The 27,652-nt window shown below is 33.4% G+C and overlaps 5 protein-coding genes and 1 long non-coding RNA gene across 11 annotated transcripts in view; 5 read left to right on the top strand and 1 right to left on the bottom strand.

Moving 5' to 3' along the window:
- Nucleotides 1-775, top strand: part of LOC111699370 (transcription initiation factor TFIID subunit 2) — a 3,391-nt gene extending 2,616 nt beyond the window's left edge. The window contains exon 7 of the mRNA XM_023470043.1: nt 606-775. Within this exon, the coding sequence (XP_023325811.1) occupies nt 606-761 (156 nt within the window). The 3' untranslated portion in view covers nt 762-775. The remainder of the gene's footprint in view (nt 1-605) is intronic.
- The window catches only part of LOC111699371 (transcription initiation factor TFIID subunit 2), a 19,711-nt gene extending 14,409 nt beyond the window's left edge, over nt 1-5,302 (top strand). The window contains exons 12-17 of the mRNA XM_023470044.1: nt 945-1,036; nt 1,912-2,003; nt 2,391-2,558; nt 3,402-3,636; nt 3,905-4,010; nt 4,399-5,302. Of these exons, the coding sequence (XP_023325812.1) occupies nt 945-1,036; nt 1,912-2,003; nt 2,391-2,558; nt 3,402-3,636; nt 3,905-4,010; nt 4,399-4,775 (1,070 nt within the window). The 3' untranslated portion in view covers nt 4,776-5,302. The remainder of the gene's footprint in view (nt 1-944; nt 1,037-1,911; nt 2,004-2,390; nt 2,559-3,401; nt 3,637-3,904; nt 4,011-4,398) is intronic.
- On the top strand, nt 5,156-18,150 carry LOC111699366 (dynactin subunit 4). Of its 3 annotated transcripts, none has more exons than XM_023470036.1 (17): nt 5,156-5,351; nt 5,535-5,600; nt 5,859-5,954; nt 6,443-6,521; nt 7,059-7,145; nt 7,540-7,611; nt 8,216-8,337; nt 10,182-10,257; nt 11,385-11,468; nt 12,025-12,137; nt 12,683-12,830; nt 13,331-13,494; nt 13,663-13,743; nt 16,281-16,371; nt 16,564-16,657; nt 17,050-17,656; nt 17,923-18,150. In XM_023470036.1, exons 1-16 carry the CDS (start codon nt 5,182-5,184, stop codon nt 17,115-17,117), a joined length of 1,611 nt encoding a protein of 536 aa, XP_023325804.1. In that variant the 5' UTR covers nt 5,156-5,181; the 3' UTR covers nt 17,118-17,656; nt 17,923-18,150. The 3 variants fall into 3 exon arrangements, with proteins under 3 accessions (XP_023325804.1, XP_023325805.1, XP_023325806.1); XM_023470037.1 differs by lacking the exon at nt 17,923-18,150 and adding an exon at nt 12,167-12,219 and having other exon boundaries at nt 12,025-12,084; nt 17,050-17,592; XM_023470038.1 differs by lacking the exons at nt 5,156-5,351; nt 5,535-5,600; nt 5,859-5,954; nt 6,443-6,521; nt 17,923-18,150 and adding an exon at nt 6,739-6,781 and having other exon boundaries at nt 17,050-17,592.
- Nucleotides 8,601-9,062, bottom strand: LOC111699372 (uncharacterized). Its single transcript, XR_002764736.1, has 3 exons — nt 9,014-9,062; nt 8,859-8,960; nt 8,601-8,734 (listed from the first exon to the last, which is right to left on the bottom strand). It is a non-coding gene; the product is annotated as an uncharacterized LOC111699372 (long non-coding RNA).
- LOC111699368 (tubulin-folding cofactor B) lies at nt 11,593-27,652 on the top strand. 3 transcript variants are annotated; one of them, XM_023470039.1, is made up of 10 exons: nt 11,593-11,597; nt 23,060-23,159; nt 23,892-23,987; nt 24,498-24,586; nt 25,106-25,204; nt 25,324-25,410; nt 26,022-26,061; nt 26,227-26,267; nt 26,656-26,751; nt 27,045-27,652. In XM_023470039.1, exons 2-10 carry the CDS (start codon nt 23,067-23,069, stop codon nt 27,148-27,150), a joined length of 747 nt encoding a protein of 248 aa, XP_023325807.1. In that variant the 5' UTR covers nt 11,593-11,597; nt 23,060-23,066; the 3' UTR covers nt 27,151-27,652. The 3 variants fall into 3 exon arrangements, 1 of the variants encoding a protein (XP_023325807.1); XR_002764733.1 differs by lacking the exon at nt 11,593-11,597 and having other exon boundaries at nt 22,762-23,159; nt 27,045-27,261; nt 27,441-27,652; XR_002764734.1 differs by lacking the exon at nt 11,593-11,597 and having other exon boundaries at nt 22,762-23,159; nt 27,045-27,261; nt 27,461-27,652.
- Nucleotides 18,197-22,543, top strand: LOC111699369 (charged multivesicular body protein 4b-like). 2 transcript variants are annotated; one of them, XR_002764735.1, is made up of 7 exons: nt 18,197-18,254; nt 18,554-18,775; nt 19,274-19,365; nt 19,715-19,804; nt 21,253-21,381; nt 22,170-22,394; nt 22,489-22,534. XR_002764735.1 is itself a non-coding variant. In XM_023470040.1 (6 exons), exons 1-6 carry the CDS (start codon nt 18,197-18,199, stop codon nt 22,260-22,262), a joined length of 684 nt encoding a protein of 227 aa, XP_023325808.1. In that variant the 3' UTR covers nt 22,263-22,543. The 2 variants fall into 2 exon arrangements, 1 of the variants encoding a protein (XP_023325808.1); XM_023470040.1 differs by having other exon boundaries at nt 22,170-22,543.

Below are 27,652 nucleotides of genomic sequence, written 5' to 3' on the forward strand. Positions count from 1 at the left end.
TATTTCCTTATATTCATGATTCCCTGCAACCATAAACTTGAATCTTTCTTTGTCAAATCATTAAATAAACCATCAAAAGACAATATTTAAGGCAGAAGAATTAATCAACCTTAGGATCGTCATATTTTAAGAAATTCAAGTCGTTTTTACAGTCCCGGATCCGCTGTATCCACTTTATACTAGATCTGTGGATCCTGATTCGGGCCTGCAATAATATGCTGATATCCGGATCCAAGTGTCAAAATATCAACCAAACCGTTGAAGAAAAATAAATGGTGAAACTAATAAGTGATAGTGAAAGATTTAGGTTTAAAAAACAATTTTGGCAAAAGAAATTAGCAAAACCTGAATAAAATATCCATGAGCAAGACCCTAGATCGTTTAACCATATGTCGGTGAACCGAATTACTGTCCTGTAAACGCTACTATACCTTCAATCAGATTACTGTAGTACCCACTGAAAGTTAGTTGAGTGTGGAATCAGCATTAAAATTCCTCCTTAAATTAAATTCTTCTTTCTGTAATGTCAATTTTTTTAATTAGAAAAAAAATTTATACATTTTTTGGAGTAAAAAAATATGATAAAAAGTTGATATATTTTGTAGGGTGAGGGTACACTGGCTGAGAAATCTGCTCATATGTTCACCTACGGACACGAGAACAGTGCTAGACTCTGGTTCCCTTGTATAGATACTACTAGTGAACCTTGTACATGGAAGCTAGAGTTTACTGTAGACGAGGTAATAGTTCTCATTGAATAAATGCAGGGGTGAATATTTTTCAGACTACCCCCCCCCCCCCCCTGGGGGGGGGGGGGGGGGGGGGGGCCTGACGGGCTTGATGTCTAACTACATTCGTGGTTTTAGGATTGCCATAATAATTAAATAATATCATTAGTGTATCATTTTAGAGAAACTAATATATTTCCAAATACGCCAAAACAGTAAACCCAAAGATATATATTTTGTTAAGGTACCTGAATATGGATAAACTCCTCCCCTGCTACAGACACACAGTTACTACTGCTTGTTTAAAAGTAAGTTTTCTCAATCTATTTATTTAACTTAATCCTTTATGATCATTTTCATCGTTCTAATCCAGGGGGTGGAAACGTCATGTGTGTGTGTCTGTACCAAAAGAGTGTGTGTAAGGAATACCGAACCGATGGTGTGTACTGTAGGTTTATACAGTACATAAGAATCTCGGTATTTGTATAGTCTAGAAGAATACATTTGTTTATTATTAATTGTTTACTTAAAAATAAGTTTAATATACGTGTAGTATATTATTTATATAATTAAGTCAACACTATAAGCCAAATTTTCATGCAAAGAATAAAATTTGATTAAAGTTTACAATAAACTACCCGTTATGCTAGCTTAATTATAATTGACGACATTGTTCTGCAATTTCCTTAACTGTAGTCATGTTGTGTGTATGTACCAAAAAAGTGTGTGTAAGGATTAACGAACTCGTCTGCAAAGCAGTGCGACTGGCTTTCTTATGCTGGACCAGCGCCATTTCCTTTCCCTTTATTTCTATTCTCTGTTCTAATCATCTTCCCACCTCATTTCGGCCTTCCGGAATCCAAGATTCTTAAAAGGAATATAAGGAAAAAGTCTTAAATCAAGATCAACAACAAATGTTTCTTATATCTTTTTTCTTCCAAGTTTAGCCAATTATTGGATAAAAAATGGAAGAAATTTTAGTTTTTGATCTTTAAATGATAAATCCGTTGTATTAATCCGCAAGTCACGTGTAAATTTCAGATGGACAGAGAAGGATAACTTTAACCTTTATCAAAAAAGGGTTTAAAGGGTACCATTGGGAATCGAACTTGTAACTTTTTTTTCACCTTAAGCGTCACTTAAATTTTAGTCGACATTCCCTTTCATTATTATCTTCTTTTAGGCAATCCGTAAACTGCAAAAAACTGGTCACCTTCCCCCTAATCCTGAATTCTTCAAGGATTATTCTAAGCATGGACAATTCCAGGATGTTAGGTATGTTGCATGTCTGAAGTTAGTTCCCTTTCTCATCTATCCATTATTTTTTATTCATAAACATTTACAAAAAATATAAAAATAATTAATTTTGATGCGGATCTGGATCCGGATCCTGGATCCGCACTGGAAAAAAATGGATCCGATTCCAGGTTATTTCCATAATAACTGAAATATTTTTTAACAAAGCAGAATTTTCAAATTGTTTTTCTTATTTTTTTCGCTTATTTTTATGCTTAAACTTGATGAACCATTCAAAAATCAGGAAATTTTTATAATCTCTCTTTTTCAATAGTTCAGATTTGGGGTTTGAGAGTAAATTTTTTTATAATTCTGTAAAAAAAAAAATTTAAAAAAATGAAGGTGAATGTATATTGTATATTCTAGATTGGCTGCCCTGGAGTGCCTGGTTGACTATGTAAGGTTGGAGGGCAGGTTTGAGGATCTCAACTACCTCCTCGATATGGTGGAGAAGGATCCGGATCCCGGGATCCGGCACCTACTCGTCCGGATGATGGTCAACAATCCTCCGTTTGAGAAGGGACGAAACCACAGGTGAATAATCAAAAATATGTATACAACACTCAAAAATAATGTTGTTTGTTGAAATTGCACATTTTTTCCGGCATTATTAGGAAACATTTTATGAACATTTTAAAATCACGAAATTTGTTTATTTTTTTTTTGCTAATCTAAATGAAATATACATTTATATAATACACTTTTTTATTTTGAATGGTAGAAATAAAAAAATGAGTTCTAGTGTACTGTATATTCTTCTTCGGTTTAAAGCGTACACGTACAATTTTTTTTCAATTTCATTTTTAGTTACTTCTCCATTGACAGCTTCAATTTTTTAAATTATATTTTTCTCGTCACGTTTTATTTAATGGAGATTTATGCTAAATGGAAATTTTAAATGTTTTTAATATTTACCCCACATTCTGAAAAGATTTGATTTGATTTGATTTGATTTGATTTGAGAAAGTTTTGAATTTCTAATATTTTCAACCAAGTAAATTGTACCAGACATCATATTTGAACTTTCATGATGTTTTGGTTTGAGTGTCATTCTGATTCATGTTAAACTAACGTAAGAAATCTTACATTGTCTGTCTGTCTGTCCATCTGTCTGTCTGGTTTTCATTTTCAATCATAACTCCTATTACTGAAAAGCTATTGATAAGAACAAACATGTTTGAATTTCTAACATGTAACCGGATATTCTCACATGTGTTATATGTACAATAAGAGGAGTTTAAAGTTGTCCACTAACCACGTCAATTTAAACACTGTCAAAATTTGTACGCAAATTCAAAACTAGAGGAGCTACGAGGTCACAAAGTCGTATCAGTAATGTCGAAGAAATTTGACCTGAGCAGTGTATTCTATTATTAGGAATGACCGACCGGAAATGGTAGAACGGATGTGGGGAATGATAAACTCTAAGTTCTGGTATGACAGTCGACTGCGCTGTGATATGGTTGACCTCTACCACATCCTCTACTCTAAACGTCGACCCTTCTGTCTCCCAATACCTGAATTGGCGGCCCTAGGCCGGGCCTCGGCCTCTATGGGGATGGGGCCAAGTATGGGAAGTTCTATGGGGGCAACATGGCCTAAAAAATCTCAGGTAAATATCGAAAATGCAGAAATCTATTATTTAGAAACATTTTTATTTCGTTTTGTTTCGTAAGACTAAACTATACTATACTATATGATGAGCTAGGGCCCCTGACTAAATTGTTTAAATTGTATCTTTCATAGTTTCCAACTAAATACAAGATTTAAAAGGTTTGTATTATGAATTAGTTTTAAAATTTTGGATCCAAGATTTTCTTACTTTATTAGTTTGATCATGGTTTTGTTAAATAGTTCTAAAACAGAAATTATTTTTTTAGTTTGTGATTCCGAAAACTGAGAAGAAGGAGATAAAAACAGAGATTAAACAGGAACCTGGGATACAGATAAAACAGGAGTTGGATATCCGTTCATCTTCAATATCAGGTAGGTGGATAAAGGGGATACAGATAAAACAGGAGTTGGATATCCGTTCAACTTCAATATCAGGTAGGTGGATACAGGGGAAACAGATAAAACAGGAGTTAGATGTCCGTTCATTTTCAATATCAGGTAGTTGGATACAGGGGAAAAAGATAAAACAGGAGTTGGATATCCGTTCATTTTCAATATCAGGTAGGTGGATACAGGGGATACAGATAAAACAGGAGTTAGATGTCCGTTCATTTTCAATATCAGGTAGGTGGATACAGGGGAAACAGATAAAACAGGAGTTAGATGTCTGTTCATTTTCAACATGGATACAGGAGACAAGAGTATGGTAAATGTAGTAATTGAGCAAAAAATCAGTTTAATTTAAATTGAATGATTTTAGGTTTAGATATCCCGGAGTTCTTGATGGAAGGAAATGCCAACGCCAATTTCATGCCTCCCATGATGGGCATACCGGGCATGCAGGGGTTTTCTGGCATGCAAGGTTTTTCTGGAATGCAAGGAATGCCAGGCATGCAGGGTTTACCGGGCATGCAGACCTTCCCTGGCATGCAGGGTCTTCAAGGTTTACACATGGGGGATCCCTGGGGACAGGAATCGAGCAGGAAACGAAAGAAAGATAAGAAGAAGAAGAAAAAGCATAAACATAAGAAGGAGGATAGAAAAGAGGAAGATGGATCTTCAAGACTGAGTTCTGGAGGAAGCAGCTCAGGAAGCGGTCCTAATAGTCCACTGGGAGGACCAGGGATAGAGTTTTAATTTTAGTATTGGCTATAACCTGTAAATGCAGCTCCAATTCTTACCTTGAGATAAAGTTCTAATCTGAACCTTGAGATACAGTTCTAATCCTAACCTGGAGATACAGTTCGAATCTGAACTTGGAGATACAGTTCTAATACTTTCCTTTAGATACAGTTCAAATCCAACCCCTGAGAAACAGTTCTAATCCAAACCTGGAGATACAGTTCAATATTCCTGAAGTCTAAGATTGATCTATACTCTCTGAATAAGGATCTCATGTGAGCAAAAGTTCTTGCTAATTATGTTCTGAAGGTTAGGACAAAAGTTCTTGTTTATTTTGTCCTGAAGTTTGAGACAGAAATTCTTGTCCTGAATTTAGAACAAAAGTTTTGTGTAAAATTGCCAGAATCTGTCAAGGCAGTCCATGTACTCATTTAATAGTACAAAACTAAAAAACCGTGTAAACATGATACAAAGCAGTATGAATTTGCAGTTCATTCTTCACGTAATTATGCATATTTATTTATATGTTTATACTTTGCAGAGAATAATGTCTCCTTTTGATAGTGAGGTTCTAGAAAGAGTTTTATACAGGTTAGTAAACCTTATCATTACTTCCATGAATTAAAATCTACAAAATTATGAATTTTAAGGAAGCAGATTGTGTGTTAATCTGAAAATTTTTTGAATTTAATTGTTAATTTGGGATTGATTTCTTTCTCAAATTTATTAAAACATTTTTTAAATATATTGGGGGAAAAAGTTTTTTGTTATCAGATGTAGTTGTGGAACTAGGAAACCAATCTCAAGTTTATACTTCTGCCGACATTGTCTAGATCTGAGGTAAGGTATCAAAATAAAAATGATTCTAGAAATGTTTATTAAATGTTGTAACCAGTGGCTTGACAATCATCGTTAAAATTGAAAAATCGATCAGTATAAACTGAACAATTGTGGTGTTTAATGTTAATTGGACTATTTGAAATCATAACATTAGTCCACTAGTAGTTGTACAATTATACGGTTTGATGGGCCTCGCTGAAGTTCTTATTTTAAAGATCGTTTTGTCTCTGCTCCAGGTTAAACCTAGTGTTTTTGTAGATGCGGGTTCTGTGTAAGCCACGAGGTGGACAGTCATTACTGTCCGAACTGTATGGAGAATATGCCATCTGCAGAAGCAAGGCTCAAGAAAAACAGGTAGTGGTCAATTCAGGTAGAGGTCAATTCAGGTTGAGATCAATTCAGGTAGAGATCAATTCAGGTAGAGATCAATTCAGGTAGAGGTCAATTCAGGTAGAGGTCAATTAAGGTAGAGGTCAACTAAAGTAGAGGCTAATTCAGGTAGAGGTCAATTCAATTCAGGTAGAGGTCAATTCAATTCAAGTAGGGGTCAACTCAGGTAGAGGTCAATTCAATTCAGGCAGAGGTTGTGGAGATCAACTCAGGTAGGAGTAAAGCTGAATTCCAGAATTGATAAATTACTATTTGATTTAAAGCTAGGAGATTGAAATCATCTGATTAATTAATTTTTACTTCACAAATCTTCAAATGTTAATATTTTCAATCGATTTTTGTATAAAACACTCCAGGTTAAATATGATTTGATAAACAAATGAAAAAACAAAGAATTATTTAGCTATAAACCAGGTCATAGAGAGAGTTAAAAATAATAGCAAAATATTTAGATGTGCCAACTGTTTTGATTGCCCACACTGCAGCCATACAATGAACACTAGAGCTTCTTCTGTAGCTGTTCCTAGTCAGGTAGCTACGATCACTAAGATTTGTGGTGGGGGAAGCTTCTTTTGTAGCTGTTCCTAGCCAAGTAGCTTGTACGATCACAAAGATTTGAGGGGGGGGGGGAGCTTCTTCATTGGCTATTTATAGTCAGGTAACTAATAAGCTCACTAAGATTTGAGGAGGGAGAAGCTTCTTCTGTAGCTGCTCCTAGCTAGACTAGTCAGGTAGCTATTACGCTCACTAAGATTTGAGGGGGGGCTGCTTCTGTAGCTGTTCCTAGTCAGGTAGTTAATACGCTCACTAAGATTTGAGGGAGGGGGTAGCATCTTCTGTAGCGGTTTCTATTCAAATAACTAATTCTATCACTAAGATTTGAAGGGGGGGGGGGAGGGAAAGGTTACATAACCCACCAAAATTCAGATTTTCCGCTTTTTTCCAAACATGACGTGATAATTAAAAATTTTGAAAAGTGATATGTGGATTTTAACCGTGGTTCAATTTAATGTTAGATCATTTAAAAAAATTGTTTTAATTTGATTACAATATTGCGTTGTTATCTAGGAAGATCCAACCCGGATGACCGCTAAGAAGGTTTACTACTTGGCCTGTGCTTTTTGTAGATGGACCTCCAGGGATATTGGACTACCAGTAAGATTAATTTACACAATGATTTTATTTGAGAGCTTAGCAATAATTCTACGTCATGAACAATTTTAATCTTCAAATGACTCTGGCCCAACTTTTAATTGTTGCCAGGCCTTGACCCAGGGTATGGCCTTTCTAACTTAGTTTAATACTTTTTCACAGCCCCAGATATAAAGATTTTAAAACTGCGAGTGCAAAGCTTATGTTTCTAACTTTAGTTTTGAAGCATTGATTGGTATACTCGTAGAACATTTTCGTGCCATAATAGTTTAGAAAATACAAGTACTAAGGCTTAGATTCTATTTTGAATATAAAGTTGTAACATTTGTAACAAATTAAAGTTATGTATTTTTTTTACTTATTTTATTATAAGTAGTAAAATATTATGAATTGTTAGGATCAAGGTGTTGCTAGCGGGGGTTGGCCGGAGCAAGCAAACCCATATTCGGAACGAGTAAACGCTCTCCAGGTATACAGCCCCCCCCCCCCCATTTAATTATTATTTGCACAGGCTTTTATCGCTTGACTTATTAAAGAAAATATTAAATAAATGAGATAAAGAAGTTCTTAAAGTTAACAAGTTTAGAAAAGCCTAATTTCAAGTTACCCTCCATGCAAAGATGACAATGCCCGATTCACATCAGTACCCTTAGAAGCTTTGTCTGTTAAAGTATGAATTATATATCCATGTTTATAATTGGAAAGCATTTATTTTATTGCGACGTTTGTTTAAAGGAAGAGACCTGCTATACATGTAATTGAGCTGAAAGTGCAGTATTGTAGAGGAAAACCGTTAGGATTCATTTGATACCAATGAGACATCTTTACATGTTTTGTCCGGGTTATTAACTATTTGTCAAAACACCTTTTCTGCTGACTGGTGAAATATTACATAAGACTTTACACTCTTATTTAAAAATTGTACACCATAAAAATGCCTAATATGGTATCAAATGAATTCTAAAGTATTCTCTACAACATTGTATTTTCAGCTCAACTACCATGTCTATTGTCTAGTCGTTCTCCCCCTCTAAATTGGGTGGGCACTCCCTTTCATTTGATAATATTTGCAGGATTATTACCGTGGTATAGCTCAGAAGGAGAAGATGGAGAAGGAGTCCCGAAGGTTCCCGGGGCGTAAACTCTCATATCTTCAACTCTCAGATAAATTCGGACTCTCATCCGCAGTGTCAAGGTGAGGAAAACAGTTAAATGTGCAAACTGAGGGGGGGGGGGGTTTAAACATTTGTTTTGTTTTCTGTATTTTTAATTTTGTACTTTTTATTTAAATTTCCCAGCAAAAAAAAATGTTCAAAGCCCCAAACATAAAATTTTTAAAGCATAAAACATTATTGTGGTTTTTAAGATCGAAAGTTGGGGCAAATCGGTCCAGGGGTTCATGAGTTATGGTCGGACAAAAAAACCAGACAGACAAACAGTGTGCATTTCTCACCTAATTTTCAATTAGGTCTTCACGCCAAATGCCGGACGCAGGCTCAGTCATCATACCCATTTCTCACGCGCTTGTTTCTGTAAATATCCACAGTTCATTTATACTCTAGGAACGAGGAAAGCACGTCTTGCGGTGGAAACTGAAAAAATAAATCACAATATTAATCAGCTCCATATAATTTAACAAATTTTAAAGCAATACCATCAACTAATCATTATTTTACAATCAATCAATCACACAAATATGTTAAAAAGAATGCTTACATTTGGTGCATCGACTGAGGGCGTGGAGCACCGTCCACGAAGGTATATTTCTTGACGAGACTGTTTATTTAACCAGATCCCCTTATCTCCAAAGGTTTACTCCTTAAATAGTTTGTATTAGATTTAAATTCACTTTAAATCATCGTTTAACACACCTGTTATCGTTCTGGTCAGAGCTCACTAGACCAGGAGGGTATCTGTTTCTTGGTTTTAGAATATCTGGCTCTCACCCCAGGTTCAGCATACTCCTCTTCAGCTCCAACTAACAGGTTGTCAACTCCGCGGTTAAGAACAACAATCTCCCTTCAATCTTCAACTCACTATCAACACTCTCCTTCAAGTCCTGAACACGTTAGAGTAGATAATAGTCAAGCTTGCAAGTACTATGTACAGCAACGGTACAGCAGTACGTGAGATAAAACACACCTGTAAATAACTCATGGCTGCAATAACCGGACAGCTTCATGTTTACAGGTCCAGAGAGTACAGCGTCTCCTTCTTATCCAGGTCAAACCAGGATTATATAGTACAAGCACAATCTTCTTCCGTCGAGGTACAGGTACAGCAGTAGCTCCAGAACTACTGTTTATAGTATAGCTTTCTTGTACAAGTGTCAGAGCAACACCTGTCTTCCTTCTCTTAAACCGGTCAGCTGGGGTCAGGATACAACGATATTGTCCTCAGCTCCTGAACAGGGGTATATATTGTCGATGCACCGGGGAGGGATGAGATCAGGGTACAACAACGTGTACACTGTTCCCATGTACAAGTAATACAGTACGTTAAGGAATGTACAGTATTATAGTATTTCTCAAACCTTTTGTTTATATCGTAGAGAATTTATTCGGATTTGCATTCAAACATGACCATATTGTTTGGTCTGAAAAAGGCCTCTAGTTAAATATTTTTTAATGAATGTTTTTGAGTAAATATGTTTACACACATACATGGTTACATTTTAAGATTGATGGTATTGCGCGTGCTTCCTTTCATATATATAAGTTTAAAATCTTTTTTCTTTAATTTTTTAGATAAAACTTTCAGTTATAAAATAAAATTAGGCTAAATATGCTTTCAATCAACAAGGTAAAATATTCGTTAAACATGGCTAAGTATAGAGTTAAATAGAAAGTACTTTATAACTTCTGGAGCTTGAAGATGAGGATTGATGATTAGATGTGGATCCAGCTCCTGTTGTAGTTCAAGGTTTGGGTTAGTCACTCCTCGTCACTTCCTAAATAGGGCTTTAGGTATAGGTTTTACAAACAGAGATATAGGAGACACATAATTGTATGTGTTGTTCTAAATTGATTTTATTGACAGGAAAAGATCTGGTTTGAGTTCTCTGAATCTAGGAGGAGGTATCCAGGGTAGGGAGGATATAGGCAGATATGTTGAGGTAGGAAACCCCTCCGAGAAGGGGGGGGGGGGGTTAAGAATATTTAACTAGACCCTTTAATTCATAGACCGAATTTAATGATTTGGAGAGGTCGTTCAAATCCTGAATTTACATCCTCAATAATCTTAAACTTTGAATTCGTGATTCAGGATTTGAACCAGTTGTAAGTAGTTCAGCAACCTTTCTCAAATTTAAATTCGGTCCCAAAACTCTAATTATAAAATTCATTGAGAAACTGTTTTGGGAGAATTCGTCGGTTTTCTTACTTTAATGGGAATGAATTAGCCATTTTCTTTCTCGTCTTTGTTGTAAAATATCATTAGTAGCTATTTTAGTTTTTTTTAAACACAGGGTGTCACATGGGAATTCAGTGACGAATTCGATATCGTCTTTAAAAGTAATTCTTTAATTTAATATAGTGATACCTACTGAGAAAGCTTTAATCCGTAAGATTTTCGTCTACTATGTTTACAAGTTTATGTTTTTGACTGCTTACAGTTGTACTTAGTAAAACAAGAAAATTGCAGTATACAAACAGAGTAAATTGAGTAAACTTTGTCCGTTTTCACTATTCATTATGCGGATACATTATTAACACATCTTTACAGTCATTTACCGCTTTCATAAAATAAACTTTAGCAGACATAATATTATGGCTTTCAAATTAGGTATTACAATGCTAATTCATAACAAAGACGATTTCGAATTCGTCACTGAATTCCCATGTTAATTGGGACAACCTGGAGGAAAACGAAGAGATATCCGCCAGTATTTTCCCTCAAATCAACTAGGATTGAGAAAATTTCATTCTGAATACTCAACTTAAACTCTAATTTTCTCATCTCCAAATCTTTACCACCTGATGGTATAATGCGGATTTTTTAGTTCTAAGATATCAGAGCTGGGAACTTTTGAATGGTGGATATCGGGATTAATGCTTGATCCACTCTTTTTCTTAATCTCGAGATTAAATAATGCTTGTTCTCCTCTTGTTATTAATCTGTAGATTAATTAACCGATCGGGATTAAGGATATCCTATTCTGAAGTTTTCAGCTCAGGTTGCTGAGATAAATGGATAATAAAACAGAGTTAGAGGTAACTAAGATGACAAAGTTTTTAACATTAGGTGACCCCAGCTGAACCAGTTAGTTTAAATGAAATATCAGATCTTCCGACAGAACTTCTCACAGAGGAACTAAAACTATTCAACGTAAGAAAATTTAGTATTATGTTTTGATATATAATATTGTGCACTTGTAATTATTTTTACCAAGACCCAGTCAGTTTTATTTAGATCATTTGTATAGGGAACATATGTAATTGGCGATTTCTTGAAGAGGTGAAATTTGCAGCTGACGCATTCTGTTTGATATACATATATGTAAAGTTTTGTATACATAGTGTAACATCGTATGGCAACATTTTGCTATGCACGAATTTTGTAAAAGTAACATTTTACATATTTAACATTTCGTATATGTGACTGCCCAGTGCCCAGTGCCCAATAAGGAAAAGAAAGATTAATGAATTACCTAATATTTCTACTAACATTTATTAAGTATCAAAATGAAAAATTAATAATCGCAAGCTACAAATAAGTCTCCGCTTCATTCTTTAATTTATATATTCAGATAAAGTCTGGGGTGTAGAGAATAGAAAACCCCTTAAAGTCTGACATGATTTGATTTGATTTGATTTGATTTGACATGTAACATTTTGTATATGGAACATTTTGGGTAGGAAGATATTAGACAAATATTGTTTAGGTGACAACCTTAGAGCAGAGGTTTGCCCAGCTTGAGTTTCAGCCTGAAACATTTATTAATATTTATCCAACCCATAAACATCTTATGATTAAAAGATCTCAACGCTGCAGGAAGTAAGTAGCAACCTAATACATACGATAAGATTTATCCAACCCATAAACATCTTATGATTAAAAGATCTCAACGCTGCAGGAAGTAAGTAGCAACCTAATACATACGATAAGATTTATCCAACCCATTAATATCTTATGATTAAAAGATCTTTCTATTAGTTCAATTCCTTACTTGAAATTGTTGTCCTTGAAAAAACTAATTTGTTGGACTTTTTATATGAATACATGAATTGTGGGTTTGATAATTTCTTCATAACTTTATTTCGTAATTTTTAAAGCTTTACAATCAAAAATCAATACTTTGATTTCTGATTGAAGCTCATTAGTTTTCTGAAATCTATTCAAATCAAAAACATATAGGATGTCAGGGTTGACACTGATAACCTTGCACTTTAGTCAATGAGAATAAAAACTTATTAGAAAAGATAGTTGAACCAGCAATGCCTAGGTCAACAACTTTTCTCTCTTATTTTCCATCTTTGGACATGTTATCCTGTTTATTAAAGGTCACTTAAAATTACTTAAAATTAATCTTGTTTGTTTAGATGTGAGCATAACCTAAGTAAACCTGAGTATAACCCGACCAGTATCAAGTTTAAGATCCAGCTGGCCGCTTACTATCATGTCCCGGAGCTCATCATCTACAGCCTCGACACCCTCGTCAAGGACAAGGTCTCACAGTTCGTCATTAAGGTCAGTAGGTGGCTGTTTTTTGTACAGTTGTTGGTGTAGTTTTTATTTTCCTGTCATCTTTGTGTGTCTTATAAATGCATCTTCAATTTTGCCGTTTTTTCTTTGTATACATTATAAAAATAACATTGTAAATATCATGGATTTTTCTCCTTGGGGAATAATTTTTACCTATAAATTTTTATTTTATAATTTGGTTAGAATATTTCTATCCCACTGTTTTATGGGTCCGACTGGAATAAAATTAAGTTTTCTGTTTAAGTTTTATCATAACGTTAATTTCACATGAGATTGAAATCTTGTATGTTTCCAATCATAACTATCAAGCTATCAAGGAAAACAAAAATGTTTTGAATTTCTTTCATTTAATCGAATAAATTTGCTGTTATCACTTGTGCATAAAATGAAAACTATTGAACTCATAAACTCATAAACTGATACCAGTATTGTTGCATAAAGTTGATCTTCTACTTGTTTCTAGTTTACAGTGAAGGATATTGTAGGTGGTGAACCCAACTAACAGTGGGAGTGTGCTGGAGTTCATTGAGTTGTCGAGGTACAAGGAGTTGGTGGAGGAGGAGGCCAGGATCAGGCAGGAGAAAATAGACAAGGGGGAGATAGAGGAGAAACCAGCTTCAGCCATTAATCCTCTCCGCCAACCAAGTCTTTTCTTCATTTCTTCATTTCTTCATTTCTTCATTTCTTCATTTCTTCATTTCTTCATTTCTCTGTTTCTCTGTTTCTCTGTTTATCTGTTTATCTGTTTATCTGTTTATCTGTTTATCTGTTTATCTGTTTATCTGTTTATCTGTTTATTTTTATATTTATATATTTAAGTTGAAGCCTCCGACCAGAATATGGATATTGCTACAGCTGAAGTTATGCTACCAAAAGGACAAATATATCTTCCCCCAAGGTAGGAATTTTCTTTTTGTTAATTATGAATACTTCTTTATCAATAAATTGAAAAATGATTAAAAGTCTCCATAGAAATACTTTGCTGTGGAGGAGCTAGATTGTAGTCTTCCACTTCCGGACTAAGCAACCAAACAGTGTTCCTGTCAGAAAACCTTCAGAACTTTATGCTGAACTGTTATCAACCTCAGAAGAGTTTAGAGATCTGTTAGCTGAATATCCAGATGTTAATCTCTGCTTAAGGTTTTAGTGCTACTGTTCCTAAGCATCCAGTTTGTCATTCTGTTCCATAACTCCTGGACCACCGGTTTTTGCTAAAGCCAGGTGGTTAGACGCTGAGAAGCTCGAGTCTGTCAGAAAGGAGTTTGCTGCTATGGAAGCTGCAGGTGTCATTCGACGCTTTAACTCTAGCTGGGCCAGTCCTCTACACATGGCTCAGAAACCTGATGGCTCCTGGTGCCCTTGCAGCGATTTAAACACTCAGACAGTGCCTAATATACAGAGAGAAGGGGAGATTAGGTAACAACCTAATACTGGCTGAGCAACAGATTAGTAGAAGACCTTAGATACAGAGATAACGGGAGAGTAGTTAACAACATAATCCCTGCTGTAAAATAGATTAGTAGAAGACCAGAGATACAGAGCAGGAGTTTAGTTAACGATCTAATCCATGGTGTGTATTAGATCTGTAGAAGACTTTAAATACAGTGAAAACAGGAGAGTATATAAAAACCTAATCTCTGGTGTGAAATAGATTAATATAAGCCTTGAAATACATTTGTTATTTCAAGAGCATATCAACGATTATGTACGAAGTAAAATTCTGAATATGGCCAGGTCTGGCAACCTGCTATTGGTAAATCTCATGAAAAATAAGTACGGGGTAACAGTGGAAAATGTGCCCAGTTTGCAGTGCTAACAGACAGGACGTTGGGCTCAATGAAGTATGATAATATATTAAAATAAATAGCAGGTGGGTTAATTTAGCTGAAACCAAACTTGAAATATAAATACAAATGATTTATGTCAGACCAAACTCAAGTAATTGAGAATGCCATTGTTGATTTTACAAAGGAATAAACCACCCTCTGAACTGGGCCTATGTCCCAACTGGGGGTGGGTAGGTTGGTGGATGTCAACCTAGGGGTTCGGCTTACTCAGGTTCCCGATAATCCCAACACCCGGTACGCTAACATCCAGGGTTCAATAATAGAACATGCCCTAGGCGGTTTACAAACAGACGACCCCAGGCGTGATTGTACACGTATCGTAAGGGGAAGTACTGATGGGTGTGGCTTCATACGGGGATTAAAAATACCCCAGAAGTTCTGTTTAATAATAATAATAATAACACCCTCTCACCAACATTGCTGATTTTACATCTCGCCTCAAGGGCTGCTATCAAGTGCCTATGTCCAAAAAAGACATTCCCAAGACAGCAGTGATAACTTCTTTTGGCCGCTTTGGGTGGCTCAGGCTGCCGGCTGCACATTTCAGAGGATGATGGACCAGATTATTGGTGATATTCCTCACTGTTTTGTGTTTGTAAATGACGTTTTCATTGCCAGTCCTGATGCAGAATCTCACCTCTGCCATGTCCGCCAAGTTCTGTCTCCACCTCCACTGTCTCAGCATTAACCCTGCTATATGTGCGAGTTTGCCAAGCCTGAGATTGAATATCTTGGTATGAGGGTTTCCAGCAAGGGATGGGTTCCCCTTTAGAAGCATTCTGATGTCATATCCGCCTTCCCTCACCCTGTGGACAAGAAAGGCCTTCTACTGTTCATTGGTATCCTCAATTTAAAGGGAGCTGCAGGAATTCTTGCTCAGTTGACGGAAGTACTGAAAGAATAGGTTTCAACTCTCTCCTGGACACTGGGTCAGTGGGTATGAACCAATCTTTCTATCCGCCAAATCAGTTCTCTCTCGTGTTCCGACCCTTGTGCACCCAGATCATTCTGCCAGGATTTCCATCTCTGTAGATGCCTCAGGTTCCTACATTGGAGTTTTTTAGAAGAATAGTTAAAGATAAGCATCTTAGTTCTCTGCAATCTCTCAAGATGCTGGGGGGACCCCTATGGAAGAGCTAGATTGTCGTCTTCCACTTTCAGACCAAGCAATCAAACCAAATATATAAGATATAGCTTTTTTTCCATGTTTTATTTTAGAACTCAATATATTTACGGTCCGTTTATTTATCTGGTCTCTTTGCGTCGCTACGTTGCCATATTATATTCTATTAATATTATATCCTTTGGTGTAAATGTTTATTTTGCCTTTTGTATTGTACCTTTTGAATAATATAATACATCAGAAGAAACTCGTTTAGTGTTGGTTGGTTGGTTGGTTGGTTGGTTGGTTGGTTGGATGGTTGGTTGGTTGGTTGGTTGGATGGTTGGGTTGTTGGTGGGGTAGTTTATTGGTTTGATGGTTGGTTAGTAGCCTGGTTACGGAACTGTTTCCATTGAACGTAATCAATCTTCGTTCCACAAGTAAATTTTTGTTCAAATCTTTCAGTTTCATAGTTTGTATTCACAGGGATGATGCTGCTGAGTTTGATGACGGTGCTGTAGACCTAGCAGGACATGTGGATAACAGGGAAGTCGTCGTCTGGAGGAAAAGTAACAAGGTCAGTCATAATCACAAATCATTTTGGATACTCTAAAGGGAGAGACTGAAAATTCCTAAAATCATCACTGCAGAATGGATAATTTAGGAGGATTTTATCTGTGCTAAACAATTGTACACCGTATAAACGAAGGAGTACCGGCCCCAACTTCATTGAACTACTGGTTAAATAATAATAATGATACCTATGCAGGTTGGTATACAGCTAGGTGTGAAGCCTAGTATGGAGAAGGTTGTGGTTGGGTTTGCTATTCAATATCAGTACACAAACACTGTGTTCGCTCTAGGTATTAAACTTTATTAGAGTAGTGGGGACGTCAAATAGATTTATCCAAAGGAACTGAGTTTTTGCTATATAATCACTATATCTTTGCAGCCTAATGGGCTTCTTCACTTTTCTAGAAGATTGAATTTCGGGTATTATATTGCCTAGGGTACTCATAGATACTCCCACCGCTTTTCTACATAAACCTCACAATTTAGAATCTTAAAACCTAGCTAAAAACATTCCTGTGGTTCTCCCAAGTTACCCAATCAAAATTTGAGGCAAATCGGTCAAGGGGTTAATGAGTTACGATTGGACGTACAAAATAGATAAAGATTTTATTAAATGTTTTTATTAAATTCTGTGCTAATTTATTATCACATGACCATTGAACAATATATACAATATATTTAGATTCGAAGGAGATTCACACAGCAACTGTACGTATTCCTGTTTTCCTAACCCTCTCACAACCAGAATAATTGATTATTTTATTTTATTATTATTATTATTATCATTTATCATTATTAATATGATCATGATTCATAATACATACTAACAAAATATGTTAGGAATTATATGTAGACAATCAAAGATACCTCCAATTATTTAGATAGTCTTCAGATTTCCATTTTGTCTACATTTCACTTTTATGTAATCTTAATTTCTTTTTTAGAATTAAATATTAATATTTACTTTGATAAAAACTTTATAGTGATAAGCGTACATGACGCAACATGTGAATCATGGCTTTAAGGGTACACAATACACAACATTACTTGCTACCAAACTATCGTTGCCGATAATTGTATTTAACAAGAAATACTGGTCATCAATGTAAATGCATAAAAAAGTTTTTGCAATTTAAATTAAGAAGTAGCAACATTGTGTCACAATAACCTTGTTAGTGTGCTATTGATAAAGAATAATTTGCATATGAATATACAACTGAAAACATTTCAGCTCTTCATTAATATACTTTTTAACATAAAAAATTAGCTCAAAGGGACTGACTGTAAACGTAATTTCAAGTGACCCTCCGATTTACAACGGCACCCTTAAAAGTTTTACTTATCAAGTATGAGATATCTATGCTTTTGTGTTTTAAAAACTTTTATTTTAATTATTGAATTCTCTTTAATTGTGATTTGCACAATTCTTGCTTCAGAAACAATTAAGAAATTAAACAATTTTTTTAAGCCAGAAAAACCATATTATTTTAAAAGGTTAAGGTTTCCAGGGAATCTTTTTATTTGAATGGAAAGTCACTTAAAATTATGACAACAGTGCCTTCATTGAGCTTAATCAGCAATTGTAAATTATATTCATAAACAATTTCTTGTATTTATTTTCAACTGTGATTGTTTCTCGTAAAAGTTTTTTTCTTTTGGGATTTGAACAAAGCAAATGTATTGAATTTATTTTTTTAATTAAAAAAAGAGAATTTGTTCTTAAACTAAGTACTTAATACTTAACAATAAAGCTGTTTTGCAATCAAACCTTAATGTAGAAAAATATAACCTTCGTCCGCCTTTTTATATTTTCTATTTGCAGATAAAAGATGGCGTTCCTCAATAAATTGTTCGGGAAATCAGAAAAAGCCGCGCCGGTCACCACAGGTAGAAACTTTAAATAAAATGAAGAATATAATACATAAACTTTTAAGAGGTCTTAGCTGGGAACTTTCAAATGATTGGAAAATATTAAACTTAAACTGATATCATTGGTTAAATCCCCAGATTTGTTTACGCCAAAGATGAGGTTTTATTCCAATTCGTGAATAATGTTTCAGCGTACACACTTTAAGTTAATTCGGGTCGCTTAGCAAATTTTGTAAACCGGTTTATACAAATATTTATTAAAAGTAAACATTCATTCTGTCCCTGACTTCATTTTTTTAACTCTTTAACTTTTTAAGGTGAGGCGATTCAAAAGCTGAGAGAAACTGAAGAAATGTTGATAAAAAAGCAGGATTTTCTTGAGAAAAAAATCGACCTTGAGATCGGTGCTGCGCGTAAAAATGCTAAGACGAACAAGCGCGCAGCACTTCAGGCGCTCAAGCGCAAGAAACGTTACGAGAAACAACTTCAGCAAATAGATGGAACCCTCTCAACTATAGAGATGCAAAGGGAAGCTTTAGGTTAGTTAGTTTTGAATTTAATTGATAGACGTGATTTGATGAGAATTCTTATGACTTACTTTAACTTCTGAATGAAACTGCAGTTTCCCTCCTTTAAATGGTGGACATGTCCGGTATCCTTTAAACAATGAAGAAGAAGAAGTGTTGAATTCTAGCAATATCCTTCATTGTCTCTATAGCATTGCAAGTGTAAATCACAATTAAATATAATTAAAAATAATAAATTTTCAATTAGGGGATTGTGATGGCATACCCCTTGTAGGTCAAGGAGCTGTTGGACGCATCCCTAGCTGTATGATATGATATGATATGATAGAAAAAAAAATAATTTCAAATAGAAAATTAGAGATATTTTGCCCTTGCAACGTCTGTTTTCCTTTCATAATATTTATCAAAGAATAATTATAAAAGAAAAATATTTCTAGTTTAATTCCATGCTTTATCAATGTTCATTACTATTATATTGTATCGTTGAATAATAAATCTTTTATTGATTAGAATCCGCGAACACGAATACGGCGGTCTTGACAACAATGAACGACGCTGCGAAAGCTTTGAAGAAAGCCAATGCAGATTTAGACGTGGATAAGGTTTGTGATATTTTAGTTGGTAGAAAATCTGGTTGAGTGAAGTTGATTATTGTTATTCCTTTTTACGATTTATTTTCCTCTTTTATTTGCTTTCTCATAATTACTTTTAAATATTAGTTTTCTTAAATTGTAAATGCATTTTTCTGGATGTATAAAATGAACAAATTAAATTGTTTACACTTTTTACCAGAAAGAACAAGTTCTAATGGGGTGCTGACGGGTCGGGGTTACTCGTTTTTTCTAAGGCCACTTAGAGGACAAATGAGACCCTCAGTTATAAATAAATAAAGCTAAGGATTTTGTTGGATTGAAACCATTATCTTTTGATAAATATTGTTTTGTTTTCTAGGTTCATGATATGATGGATGATATTGCTGAACAACAAGATGTAGCAAAGGAGATTTCAGAAGCTATTTCAAATCCGGTTGCTTTCGGAGGGGTGAGTAATAAACTTTTTTAATTTTTAAAATTGGGTGTTGATGATGGACCTCATAGCAAGGGTGGGTACAAAGGGGGGGTATCTTCGCCCCCCCCCCCCCAGCTAAAATTGTGAGGCAAAAAATGTTCCTATTTTGCTAAACTATTTTCTTAATTTATTTAATCGTTTTTACCCATTTTTCAAGTTACTTGAAGGAATTATGATAATAAATACAAAAACAAAATCATATATAAGAAAAAATGTCGTACTTAAAATAAAGAACAAAAACAGGTCTAAAAAGAAAGAACTAGGAATTTTATAGGTTACAAAGAAAGAAACATACTGTACATGAATTAGTCGATAATAAGAAGATAAAGCAAGTTAAGAGAAAAAAAAATTACTAGGAAAATTATATGCACGTAAATTTAAAATTAGAAACATTGTTTGAATTTTGATTTATGAGTATAAAAGGAACAATATTATAATATAAGTCTTCAGGTTTCTGATTTCAGAAAATTTTTGTTCCTATTTCTAGAATTATTTGGAGGGGGGGGGGGGGAGAGAGAGAATTGGCATAAAATCTATTTTTTGTGTAAATGATTATTTTTTCTTTAAATTTTGGAAAATTGAGTGCTTTCTGAAATAAGTTATTTGGGAATTTTTATTTCCATCCTGTCTTGCGAAATGATAGTGTTTTAATTTTTTTTGTATTTTGAGAAGCTTATCCTTTTCCCTTCTTTTATTAGATTAATGATTAATATATAAAAATGGATAGGTTTAGGAGAAGCTGTTTGTACACATCCTCAAGCTTGCGGGAAGTTTTTATCGAATTTTAGTTTTGGGAAAACTTAAGATTTGAGCTTTTTTGATCTTTACAGGCATTTACAGTTTACATTCTTTACTTTCCCTGTATCAAAAATAAGTATTGGCTAGTGGTTAAAAAGATTTGTGACCAGTCAACAATCTCTTTTTTTAATCTTTGGTCATTAATTTAAACCCTCTTTGAGTTTTTCAGGCCAAAAAAATTTCTTTATTGTTCCTACTTCCATATTTTTTGTACCTAAAAGAATCTAGAACCCCCCTGGCTTATATCCTGTATCCGCCCGTGCCTCATTGAGTTAATATAGTCACATTTTATTGATAATATATTTCGGTCTGGGTTGACCCTCGTCAGTTTTAACGATATGATATTAATTACCATCAAAATAAATATTAAAAAAATGTTTAAAACCTCAAGAAAATAAACAAACAAAAAGGTGTTTTTTTTTCCTTAACAAAATATGGGGCAGTCAGATGCAGGCGCGCAACTAGACATTTTGTTAAGGGGGGGGGGGCAAGAGGGAAATATTAAAAAAAAATATGTTCATTCCTCCGAGTTCAGTCATAAAATTTCCGATGGTTAAAGATTTTCGTAATTTTTTTAATTCTGATTTGTACAAGCATTTTTAAGAAAAAGTTTTTTATGTCAGGAGTTTGATGAGGATGAGCTAGAAGCTGAACTTGATGCACTAGGAGATGAACTAGAACTTGAAGAGCAGGAGGAATTAGACAAACAACTTCTAGATGTAGGTCCAGCTGTACCTTCAGCTTTACCAGAGGTAACTAGTTCATTTTAACGTAACACAATTTAAAATGTTACCAATGATAAAAAATTACGAAAAAATTACTTGAAACATTTAATAAAATACACATTACACAGATTTGTCTGAAAATGGGTTGGAAAAATATAAGTGGTGTTCTTCGATTTTTTATGCTATTAAAAATAAGAACAAATCTATAAATCTATAATGATTACCTAAGAAATCACTTAAAACGTCTAATTCATACAATTGATATTATTTAAAAAACAGTCTTAGATTAAAAACATTTAAGGGGTAAAAGGCATTTTTAGAGTAATCATCGTGCTATAAAGTTAAATTACCTGTACATTATAGCACGTCTGCAAAAAAGTTTTAATTGGTTCTCGAATTTTTTCCAAAAAAATTTGGATATTTCCAACATATTTTTTCAATTAAAATTAAAATGAAATTGAAATCAACTTTATATTATGACTTCTGCTTTGATTCAAAGCTTATTTGATCTAGAAACAGACATTGAAATAAGACTAGTACACAAATGTTTCATAAAATTAACTATAACACCATTATTTTGGCACAACTTGCTATAAAGTTTTTGGACTTAAATTTTTTCTTCATTATCTCGAAGGTTCTCGATAAAGCGAAAATTTCTGTCCCAAAAACTTTATAACGCTGCGAACCAAAATAACAGTGTTATAAATAGTTTAACTGATTTTTTGGGGAGATGGGTGAATTTGTTTTCATACCAACCTTAATTTAAAGTTTATTCACCAAAAACTTTATCAATTAATTATTGAAATTACTGCCAGGTGCCTACATCAGAGCCAAGAGCAGCTGCCAAGGCAAAGAAACCGGTTGATGAAGATCCAGATATGGCGGAGCTTGCTGCCTGGGCATCCTAAACCGGGGCATATTCCACCGAGTGCTAGAAGACGACAAATCCTAAATTTCATCGAGGATTATCCTCGCCATTTTTTTCTCTTGTTAACCTCCTTTATGTTCCATTTAATCAAATATTGGATTAATTTATAAATGTACTAATATAATATAAACTAATTGTCTGGAAAGATTTTTCAAGCAAAATTTCCTTCACAATTTTTATACTCAAGCTTTAAATATCTTTCCAAGATGCAACCATATATATATATTATATAATGCTAGCTTCAGTATGTTTCTGGTCCACTTAGTCATTGANATTATTTTTATGAATTCAGTAATCCTGAGGACGTTATTAAAGAATTTGAGCTGCGGCTAAAATTTAAGCCGGGGCTCAATTAAAACCGGTTTTCTACTGATTTGAAACGCTGCTCAAATTCATTAAATTCGGGCTCGGATCGTATAAATTCCGTTAAACATTTACGTTAATAATATTTGTATATATATATATGATGATTGATGAAGCTAAGGAATGTAATTTAGAGACTTTTAAAATAAAATCTTCAATTTTTTATTGGTTTTACGCGTTTGTCGGCAAACTGAGTACTGTGGTCCAACTGTTTTATCGACATCTTTGGTGTTCGTCTCAATGAAAGATAAAACCTGTGATTATAATTATTCTAAAAATATATCTTGTCTGTGGTAGAAATATAAAATTAAAACATCAATGAATTAATTTTTGTGTGAAAACGATATTTTCAAGCTTTGATTTAGTTCCCAATTCTCTATAAACCTAAATACACATTTTATTCTTGATTTCCAGATTTAAGATGTCCGAGTACAGCGTTATCACGGAGTCTCTGGTGGACGTCATCATCAGCAGTAACATCACATCATTCAACAGCCAGAAGAAGTTCGACAAGGCAAATAATCAGAATTTTGCTTTCAAAAGAAAAAAGTTTTAATAGAAGACCGGGCTGAAAAACTAAGACATGAAACCGACTTAAAACTCCGATTCACTTCTTGAGTCTGAGGCCAGCCCTACAACCTGTGATGTGATTTGATTTGATCAAGAATATTCCAGATATGTTCGGAATTTAAATCAATATAAATCGAATTTTAGTGCTGGCCTTTATAGATAACAATCTTAACATTAATATCTTTATAGAGCTTCGGAGACATCGAAAGAAGAAATGTCGTTTTCTGCAGATATTTAGTTGTTTAATTGAATAATTATATTGAGCTTTTTAAACCCGTTCCCGAATATTTCATGGCTATTTATTTATTTTTACGCTTACTAAGATTCAGGTATGGTAGTACAGGGTTACCCACAAAGAATGATATTTAAGAGACGACTGTTCAGATTTCTTACCGTCCGTTTCCTAATATTTACGATTCCCTGCAACTGTGAACTTGTTTCTTTCTTTGCCAAATCATTAAATAAGCCATTAAAAGATTATATGTCAGGCAGAATACTTCATTTAACCTAGGTATCGTCACAGTATATAAGTTTCAGGTCGTCTTTACATTCTCATTCTTAGTGGCTATCCCTTTATAAAACCCATTGCAAAATTGTCAAGACGACATTCTATAAATTATTTCGATGACTCCTAAGTTCTGGGTTAAACTGTACATAAACTGATTATCTCATTAAGAGTTTAACTATTGCTGATCTGAAGATGAAACTAGAAATGATAACTGGAGGAACTGCTGCAAATATGAAGATTTCACTTTTTGATAAAGATGATAAGGTGACAGGAACAAATATCGTTTTTTATTAATTTTATACTTTGGTTATTGATCATCTAAATTATTCTATTTAAAATCTAAATGAACAGTTTTCGCTCCACTTTTTTCTTTTTTCGTGAAAAATAAATTAACCCAAAGTTGTTATTGGTTATTGTTAATAAATAATAATAATTCCATTGAGGAGATTTTTTTTAACTTCTTGTATTGGCCACTTTTGGGTAAACGTTATTATTATTTATCTTATCTTGTTTTCATGGTTGCGCTGACTTCATTTCCACGGAATAATACAACTTTCAATTTTAATTTGTATCAAGCTTTTAAACAGCAATGATAAACATGGAAACAGAGAGTACCTTTCAATTGAAAAAGCTTCTCTGGAGACTCTGGAATTGTGTGTAAACTTGTAATTTGAAAAAAGCTTGTTAAAAATTAAAACTCAAATAAAAAATAATCTTCATTATTTTGTTATTATCGCTTACCATCGTAGTTGATTGGCAACTAATAATTTTCAGGCTGTTTGTGAGTTCGACAATAACGAGGCACTGCTAGGTTCCTATCCTGTAGAATCTGGTCATAGGCTTCATGTCATTGATGATTCTAAGTAAGATTTTTATTTTTAAGACTTATTCTTGTTTTATAAGGCAATATTAAGAAATTTAGTCTGTGTCACAAACTGAAATTTTCTAATCCCTATATATATGCAACCTGACGGGGTAAACCTTTGATATATCAAACTTAGATTATTCAATCTAACAGAATTCATAGTTTGTAATATCTAAGGTCTCTGCACTCTAAATTAAAAAGTCGTAATTAAGCGATAAAAAGTAGCCTAATCGGGTGAAAAAGTTGGATGGCACCCAATCAGTCGACAAAAAATCGCTTAACATAAATCGCTTATATATTTTTTAAAATCGGGTTGTTTCAACAAAAAAATCGCTTATATTGCAGAAGAAGTTGGTGACTGCCAAAAAAACGACACAAAATCGTTTATTTTCAACAAAAAATCGCTTATTTTTAACACAAAAAACGCTTATTTTTAACGAAATCGCTCATTTAAAAAAAAATCGTTTTAATTCAACAAAAACATCTCGTATAAATATTATATTTACTTATTATTCAGAATTACTGGTGAGTTTGAGAATACTGCAGCAGTTGAGAAGTTTGAATTATCTAAAGAAGAATATAATAAGAAACAGGATACAGTTGCAGCATATCTCAAGTAAACAACAGTTTTTTTTATACTTTTCAGACCATTCGGAGTTAAAAAAAATAAACTTATTCATCCCCGGGAACAAATATTGATTATTATTTTTATATTATTATTAATATTATTTGCAGGAGGAACAAGCTGGGGAAGTATAACGAGGAGGAGATGGCAAACATGGCCAAGGAGAAGGAAAACCAGGAACTGGAGGAAGAAAAAAGGTGTTTAGATAACAACTAACTAGTTTTTTTTTTAATTTATTGTTGTAACTAAATTGCAATTGTCTTTTTCTTATCTTTAAGATTCAGAATCTTTTTCTTGAATTTTTAGTTCGTAGCTTTAAACTTTTTTTATTATTATTATCTTATTTTAAAGATTTTGAATCTTTTTCTTTTTGTGTGAAAAATTATGAGATATATTTTTTTGTATATTCTAAAGATTTTAAATCTTATTCTCTTTTAATTCATCACTTTAAACATCTTTTTGTGTTAAAAATTAATATAATAATCTTTTATTTTATTTTAAAGATTTTTTTAGGATATATCTTTTATTTTATTTTAGAATATATCTTTTATTTTATTTTAGGATATATCTTTTATTTTATTTTAGAATATATCTTTTATTTTATTTTAGGATATATCTTTTATTTTATTTGAGAATATATCTTTCATTTTATTTTAGGATATATCTATTATTTTATTTTAGGATATATCTTTTATTTTATTTTAAAGATTTTGAATCTTGTTTTTTTAGGTCTTCTCTTTAAACATCTTTTTTTGTTAAATAAAAACTATGTTGTTTTGATCATATATTGAATGTTTTCATTGTGTAGGATTGAGAGTGGAGGGTTGGTAGTTGATGCAAGATGTGAGGTAAGGATTTCTAAAAATATTTTTTAACATTTTTTTAATTTATGTTTCTGTCACATATACCAATAACTTGATTTAAAATAGAGAGGAAAAAATTAGATAAAAATTTATATAAAATCCAACAGTTTTGTAATTAACTTAAGAAATATATTACTGATTTTATTTTAGGTTCGTGTTCCAGGCCAACTTCCGAAAAGAGGAGCTATCAGGTTTTTATATTAATTTGTTTTTTTTTACAAACTGACATTTTTAAACGTGTCATTTCACCTGAAAGCAGATTTTTTTAATTGAATTGCCTTTCTTATGTTTTAACATGTTTATTATAGAGAAATCAGAGGATATTTATAATCTATATATAACGTGCTTTAAAAAAGACAATATATGACATTTTTTATTGTTTCATATTTACCTATATTTAAAAGACAATTTTGACTTTACAACAATTGGTTTGTGATGTGTAATTATATACTCGCTTACATGAGTTAGTTTGTTTCCAAATGTAATCAAACTTTGTTAGGAAGCAATTGCAACGGAGCCTTCAAGTGTATCTTATTTCTTATGTTTCTAGTTCTCCTCTCTGATGCTCTTTAAATATAGGTTTGTTGGTAAAGTCCATTTCCAGCCTGGTTGGTGGGTTGGGGTACAGTATGATGAACCTACAGGGAAGAATGATGGAAGTGTCGGCGGCAAAAGGAATGGTTACTCTCATTTAATCTCATTGACATGCCCGATTCACTACGGTACACTTACAACCTGATGAATTTCTTTTCTAGTTGAAAATTGTATGATTGTGAATCGACAATGCCACTTTTCAAATGAATGTTCAAATAAAATGTCGTCTACATTCCCTTTAATTGCATCTGTACCTTAAATATTTATAATAATTGGCTCAAACTCAAGGCTTACTTTCAACTTCTCCTATTTCTAGATTGGATATTATTTTCTCGACATTGTTGACAGTATTTGAGATAAACCATTTACGTCAGATATTTCACGTGTACTGCAAAATACGGAGGCTTCGTGAAACCAAACACGGTGGAGGTCGGCGACTTTCCGGAGGAGGAACTCGATCTCTCCGAGGGTGAAATGTAGAGGATTATGGTGGAGTGCTTAACGGAGGCTGTGCTTTTTCTGCTTTTCAGAACTATCAACCTTGTACTCGATTTAAAAGTGCTAGTTCCCTACTTTAATTTGATTGAAGATGTAAGTAATTTCGTTTTTTTGTGTGGAATTTTTGCCATTTTATTGCTTGTCTAGTATTAATAAATACATAGGCAAGATAACAATTCAAAAACGCCTCATTAGAATAAATTTGACAAAACTATACCCTAATGATACCATGTGGTTTACTTTAAAATGCCGTTATTTTTATTTAATACTAGCTTGCCTAATATTTAACAAGTTAACGAACCCCAAATGTAATGATCTGCTTTGCTGTTCTGTATTGAAACCACACAAAACACTAAACAATTTTACACCGTTTATTTAATATTTAGTCTCAAACTCACTTTGCACTAATATTTAATCTGTGATTTTTTATCATTGTTAACCAGTATTCATTTAAAAGCATTTAATAATAATTTTAAAAATCGTT

The sequence above is a fragment of the Eurytemora carolleeae genome, unplaced genomic scaffold, assembly GCF_000591075.1.
Source record: "Eurytemora carolleeae unplaced genomic scaffold, Eaff_2.0 scaffold356, whole genome shotgun sequence".
Classification (NCBI taxonomy): domain Eukaryota; kingdom Metazoa; phylum Arthropoda; class Copepoda; order Calanoida; family Temoridae; genus Eurytemora; species Eurytemora carolleeae.